We start from the raw sequence: 5,906 nt of genomic DNA, 5'->3' as shown, positions 1-5,906 counted from the left end.
ATGCCATAAGTATGTTTGCCACTTTAAGGTGAAGGTCCAATGAGGAAATTTTCAAAACGCTTTTCGAACTTTCCAAAGAATCTTGAAAAGGCTATCTCAAGGGTAAATTTGGTGGCTTTTAATCAATCACTGCATGAATCCATTTTAGAGAAATAAAAGAATCATACTCATTGCATGATTCAATTTTAGAGAAATAAACAAATCATAATCACTTCGAACTTATATTAAAGGTCAAAATAAAATAGCAAATATTTTGTTTTTGGATAGTTAAGTGTTTTTTAAATTCTAAATCATAAGAGACACACACATTAAATAGCTACATGTAACATCAGCACGAGGCAGCTGAAAAATGAACAAAAAACGTGCATATTGAGTTTTCCTTTTAATTGAAGGCAACCTAAAGCAAAACACACACACACATGCTCTCTCTCTCTCTCTCTCTCTCTCTCTCTCTCACACACACACACACACACACACACACTGCATCAACCAGTATTTCCCTAAATGGTGCCATGATAGCTCTGGGATTGCAACTAAAATGTTGGCATGAGACAATGCAAGCTTCTTGAAAGCCAAGTTTACTTATCAGTGCAACACAATGCTGCCTAGTGAAGTGCCTTTTGTAATTCAAAGGAGAGCTTGAAGGAGGAAGCCTTTTGTAGCCTTAATGTCCTAGCTCCTTTGACCATTGAACATTCTGCTTCTCCGGTATTAAAGCAATACAACTTAAAAAGAAAGGAGAATCAATGCACTTTTCTAGAAACTGCAACAGAGAAACTAATGATCAGATGTTTGACTCTGCCAATGAGTCTATTCACTTTAGTCTTGTTGGTTTTTAGCTGAAACATTTGAGTGCTGGGTTGCAGACAAAAGCTGTGAGAATCAATGTATGTCACAATATGAATGAATGCCCAAAATATGCCGCATTCGCAGCACAATATGCGAGGGCCAAAAGTAACCGCTCTCACTGATAATCTCTCCAATTAATCCATCCAAACAAGTTTCTAGATCATGGTTCCGATGAAATTATTAGGACTGCAAACAAACATAATAACATATTACACGTTAACATAATATCATAATGTAGGTTACATAACAAGAGTTATAAAACACACCTCTAAGAAACTGGAGATTTAGCAACCAGTGCAGCCACATGATCCAATGGTCTGTTACCTTGTTTCTCCATCTCATTAGGACTGCAAACAAACATAATAACATATTATAGGTTAACATAATAATATATTGTAGGTCACATAACAAGAGTTATAAAACACACCTCTGGAAAACGAGAGATTTAGCAACGGGTGCAGCCACATGATCCTGTTTCTCCATCTTTCCTTCACGTCCGGACTGCAAAAAAGTAGTTCACATGAAACAAAAATTCTACAAACAGAATAGGAGTTCGTAAACAGGAGGCTTACCGCAGCGAAGTAGAGTCCAACCACGGCCAATCCTGAAGCACATAGACCAGAAATAGTCCAAAAGCTGCCATTGAAAAAGGTCATCTTATGTTCCACTTTGGAGACTTTATCTCCAAGAGTATTAACATTGCTCTGTAGATTCTTGAGATCTTTCTTGAAATAGTTGTTTAGAGCCTTCAAATCCTCTTTAACAGTGTTCTGAAGCTTCAATGACTCTACATAATCAATTTTTAAACAACATTAGCCTTGCTTTTCTCTGAGAATGCTCAACGAAATGTGATTAAAAACATAGAATATTCAATCATTACATTAGTTCACCTTCTTGAACAACCAATTTAATGTTGCATTGAAGTTTAACCATGTCCGATTGGTGCTCACTTTGCATCTTGATTAAAGATGCAGAGGTTTTTTCTGAATTTATCTTCATAGAACTTGCTAGGCTAGATACCTCATCGTTTAATTCCCAACACAAAGGCATGTTTCTGCAATTTTCTTCAGCCACTGCCGAAGAGAAACAACAGCCTGGAAATGAAGATAAATCTTTCATTAAAAAGAACGAAGATGAAGGTTGTTGCATTCCTTGTTTAACCTCCATCTCAATAATGTATGGAACAAACCTAGCTTGTTTAGCTAGGGAATGAAACTTTTGTGTGCAACCACAACTACTGATCTTGCAAGGTCTTCCGTCTCCCAAAAAAGGAGAAACAAACTAATTAAAACACTGCTTTATTTCCAGATCCAGATTTGAAATGGAAAGAGAGAAAGATTTTATATACTGCAGATTTGAAATGGAAAGATAGGGCCACCTGAAGAAACACATGGGATAGAATTCTTAACCACCATAGCTAGCTTTGCCTTCAAATTAGACCCTACAAAACACAAAAATGTCCAAAACTGCTTGCTTATGCAAAAAATTTACCGTACAAACAAAATTTACAAACAGTCACAACAAATTTCTAAACCCTTCAAATTACAAGAAGCCATCGCAGCTGAGAGAGAGAGAGAGAGAGAGAGAGAGAGAGAGAGAGAGAGAGAGAGAGAGAGAGAGAGAGAGAGAGACACAACATACCTCTTGCGAAGTGGCGAATAAAAGCCATTGCTATCTGCTATATCGGCTTCCCTTGATAGAACTCAGTGGCGATGGTGACTCTCGTCTGCGTAAGCTACAGGTTCGTCTGAGTTGGTTTAGCCTAAGAGAAAACTCGCACGTTGCTTAATAAAAACATATTTAAGGCTTTTAAAGCTTTTACTCGATTACATCAATTAAGAATTGCACACATGCATAGCCAAAAAAGAGTACCTTTCATGTCTCTATGAGAGAGAGAGAGAGAGAGAGAGAGAGAGAGAGAGAGAGAATTCTTGTTTGCTAGCTCACTCAAATAGGACCATATCCAGGATGGATGAGAGAGAGAGAGAGAGAGAGAGAGAGAGAGAGATTGCTTAAATACATAATCTTATTTCATGTTTATGTAGAGATGTTTTCTTTTCCCCAATGATTGAAAAAGAAACACATGCATATATCACACATAGAGAGAGAGAGAGAGAGAGAGACAGAGAGAGAGAGAGAGAGAGAGAGAGAGAGAGAGAGAGAGAGAGAGAGAGAATTCTTGTTTGCTAGCTCACTCAAATAGGACCATATCCAGGATGGATGAGAGAGAGAGAGAGAGAGAGAGAGAGATTGCTTAAATACATAATCTTATTTCATGTTTATGCAGAGATGTTTTCTTTTCCCCAATGATTGGGAAAGAAACACATGCATATATCACACATAGAATTTTTTTTAACTCAATTACATCAATTAAGAACTGTACTCATGCATAACCAAAAAAGAATACCTTTCATGTCTCTATGAGAGAGAGAGAGAGAGAGAGAGAGAGAGAGAGAGAGAGAGAGAGAGAGAGAGAGAATTCTTGAAGACGTTGCGGTTAAATTGAAGAATCACTGAGAGAGAAAGAGAGAGAATTGGCGCTTAACTTGTTGAAGGAGATATCTAAGAAGGGGGGACACTAGGGGAGAGAGAGAGAGAGAGAGAGAGAGAGAGAGAGAGAGAGAGAGACGGATAACTAGCGCAACCCCTTCTTAGATACCTCCTTCAATAAGCTGAGTTCCAATTCTGAAGGGACTCTCTCTCTCTCTCTCTCTCTCTCTCTCTCTCTCTCTCTCTCTCTCAATGCTTCTTCAATTTCTCCCCAGAAATCACTAATGCTCTCTCTCCCCCTCTTGCACAATAGCCCTTCTCTCTCTCCCCTCTGGTACCATCTGTCCACCCAACCCGATTTAGAAAGACATGGACATCACATGAAGCATGGCATGGGCGCAGAGAGAGAGAGAGAGAGAGAGAGAGAGAGAGAGAGAGAGAGAGAGAGAGAATTGGCGCTTAACTTGTTGAAGGAGATATCTAAGAAGGGGGGGCACTAAGGGGGGGGGGGGAGAGAGATAGAGAGAGATAACTGGCGCAACCCCTTCTTAGATATCTCCTTCAACAAGCTGAGCGCAAATTCTGAAGGGTCTCTCTCTCTCTCTCTCTCTCTCTCTCTCTCTCTCTCTCTCTCTTAGATATCTCCTTCAACAAGCTGAGCACCAATTCTCTCTCTTTCTCTCTCAGCGCTTCTTCAATTTCTCCCCAGAAATCACTAATGCTCTCTCTCCCCCCCTTGCACGATAGCCCTCCTACAATTCACAATAGCCCTTCTCTCTCTCCCCTCTGGTACCATCTATCCAACCGAATTTAGAAATACATGGACAACACATGAAGCATGGCATGGGCGCAAAAGAGAGAGAGAGAGAGAGAGAGAGAGAGAGAGAGAGAGAGAGAGAGATGCAGAAAGAAAAAAAAAAGCATAGATCACTTAGAGTTGCCCACCTAGGCAAGAGGAAAAAAAGAGAGAGAATGAAATGAAGCAAGGGGAAAGTATGAGAGAGATAACATGCAAGAATCAAGAGAGAGAATAAAGAGAGTGAACCACGTGAAAAAGAATCTTAGAGATTCCAAGGTATCTAAAATACTAATGAGCCCTTTTTTATAGTCCTCCCTTTATGGCTTGCTGTCGCAAAAACTTCTATGGCCTGCCAATTAGAGAGAGAGTGTGTCAAACCTTGAGGGATACAAAGAGCATCTAGAGAGAGAGAGAGAGAGAGTGTGTGTGTGAAATCCATGAGGTATATTGGAATGTTAATCTTTTATCCTAAAACAAGGATGATGAGGTCGCAGAGGTACTGCCTTAGTTTTGGTTGTTGAGCTTTAAATACTAAATGTAGGTTTGGACTCCATGAGGGATTTTCAATTAAGCGTAAGATGTTGAGTCTCTCTCTCTCTCTCTCTCTCTCTCTCTCTCTCTCTCTCTCTCTCTCTGCTTGCATGCTCCGGGTTTTATGGATGCATGCTCCAAAAACCCAGAGCATGCTCCAAGTTAACAGGGGTAGGGGCTATTTATGTTATTGCTTACATGCTTGATCTCAACCGTGCAAGGGCTATATGTGTTATTGGTTGCATTCTCCATCTCCATTGTAGGGTATATATATATATATATATATGTATGTATGTATAGACATACATACGTACATACATACATACATACATACATGCTCCTCGCATTGACATCTCCTCTTCAAGAATATAGTGAGAGTTGTGTGAAAGCCACTATCTCATAGAGGCCCAAACATTTGTCTTGCAAACCAAATAGACAAAGATCTAAATAGGAACCCTAACTTCAAAATGTAGTTGACAAAACAAGAAAAGAGATGGAAGCTCTCACCTTTCTTTAGCAAAGGGGAAAATCTGAGTCTGAATTTGGCTATTGAACTTAAGCAAGTTTGCAATACCAAACCTCCAACTAGTTTTATACCTAAGCGGTACAAGCAAAGTCATTAGGTTAAAGCAAGAGCCAAAAACCCTAATTTTCACAAAGTGAAGATTTGAATGCACTTCTTAGCATTCACCGAGAAGATCTTTTGCGTTGGGTTGTGGTGGGGCAGGGGGGGTTGCATTTACCTATAGGGAGCTTGAATGGGAAGAGAAGAAAACCCAAATGCGGGTGTGCAAGGAGCTTGGGGGTGTGTGTAGAGGGGTAGCTGAGGAGCTGATCTAGGAAGCAAAGAGGAAAACGGAAAGAAATGGGAAAAAGAGGAAGGGGGAGAGGAGAGGGGGGAGTCTTTAGGAAATGGGGCCTACCCCCCATTTCCTTTAGACTCCCCCCTCTCCTCTCCCCCATCCTCTTTTGGGTTGGTGGTGGGGGGGCGGGGAGGTTGCATTTACCTATAGGGAGCTTGAATGGGAAGACAAGAAAACCCAAATGCGGGTGTGCAAGGATTTTTGGGTGTGTGTAGAGGGGTAGCTGAGGAGCTGATCTAGGGAGTAAAGAGGAAAATGGAAAGAAATGGGAAAAAGAGGAAGGGGGAGAGGAGAGGGTGTAGTCTAAAGGAAATGGGGCCTATAATAGGTAGTATCCTAGAAAGGGGCTGTTGTTGCGATCTTGACCTGTTTGA

General features: G+C 40.5%; 1 protein-coding gene across 14 annotated transcripts in view; it reads right to left on the bottom strand.

Moving 5' to 3' along the window:
* Nucleotides 1-537: 537 nt before the first annotated feature.
* LOC147417656 (uncharacterized) overlaps nucleotides 538-5,906 on the bottom strand; it is a 52,149-nt gene continuing 46,780 nt past the window's right edge. For 7 of the 14 annotated variants that reach the window (XM_086506976.1, XM_086506978.1, XM_086506975.1 and 4 more), the window contains 6 exons: nucleotides 2,228-2,290; nucleotides 1,740-1,943; nucleotides 1,422-1,636; nucleotides 1,277-1,350; nucleotides 1,116-1,196; nucleotides 538-1,035 (listed from right to left, as the gene is read on the bottom strand). In XM_086506976.1, coding sequence (XP_086363102.1) covers nucleotides 1,118-1,196; nucleotides 1,277-1,350; nucleotides 1,422-1,636; nucleotides 1,740-1,943; nucleotides 2,228-2,290 — 635 coding nt within the window. In that variant the 3' untranslated portion in view covers nucleotides 538-1,035; nucleotides 1,116-1,117. Of the gene's footprint in view, nucleotides 1,036-1,115; nucleotides 1,197-1,276; nucleotides 1,351-1,421; nucleotides 1,637-1,739; nucleotides 1,944-2,227; nucleotides 2,291-2,490; nucleotides 2,612-5,906 lie in introns of all 14 variants that reach the window. The other 7 variants (XM_086506980.1, XM_086506973.1, XM_086506974.1 and 4 more) reach the window with 4 other exon arrangements.

Source organism: Adiantum capillus-veneris, chromosome 30 (assembly GCF_014529385.1).
Source record: "Adiantum capillus-veneris isolate H3 chromosome 30, ASM1452938v2, whole genome shotgun sequence".
NCBI lineage: Eukaryota > Viridiplantae > Streptophyta > Polypodiopsida > Polypodiales > Pteridaceae > Adiantum > Adiantum capillus-veneris.
The sequence above is the reverse complement of the archived record's forward strand: the minus strand, read 5'-3'. Positions and strand labels throughout refer to the sequence as shown.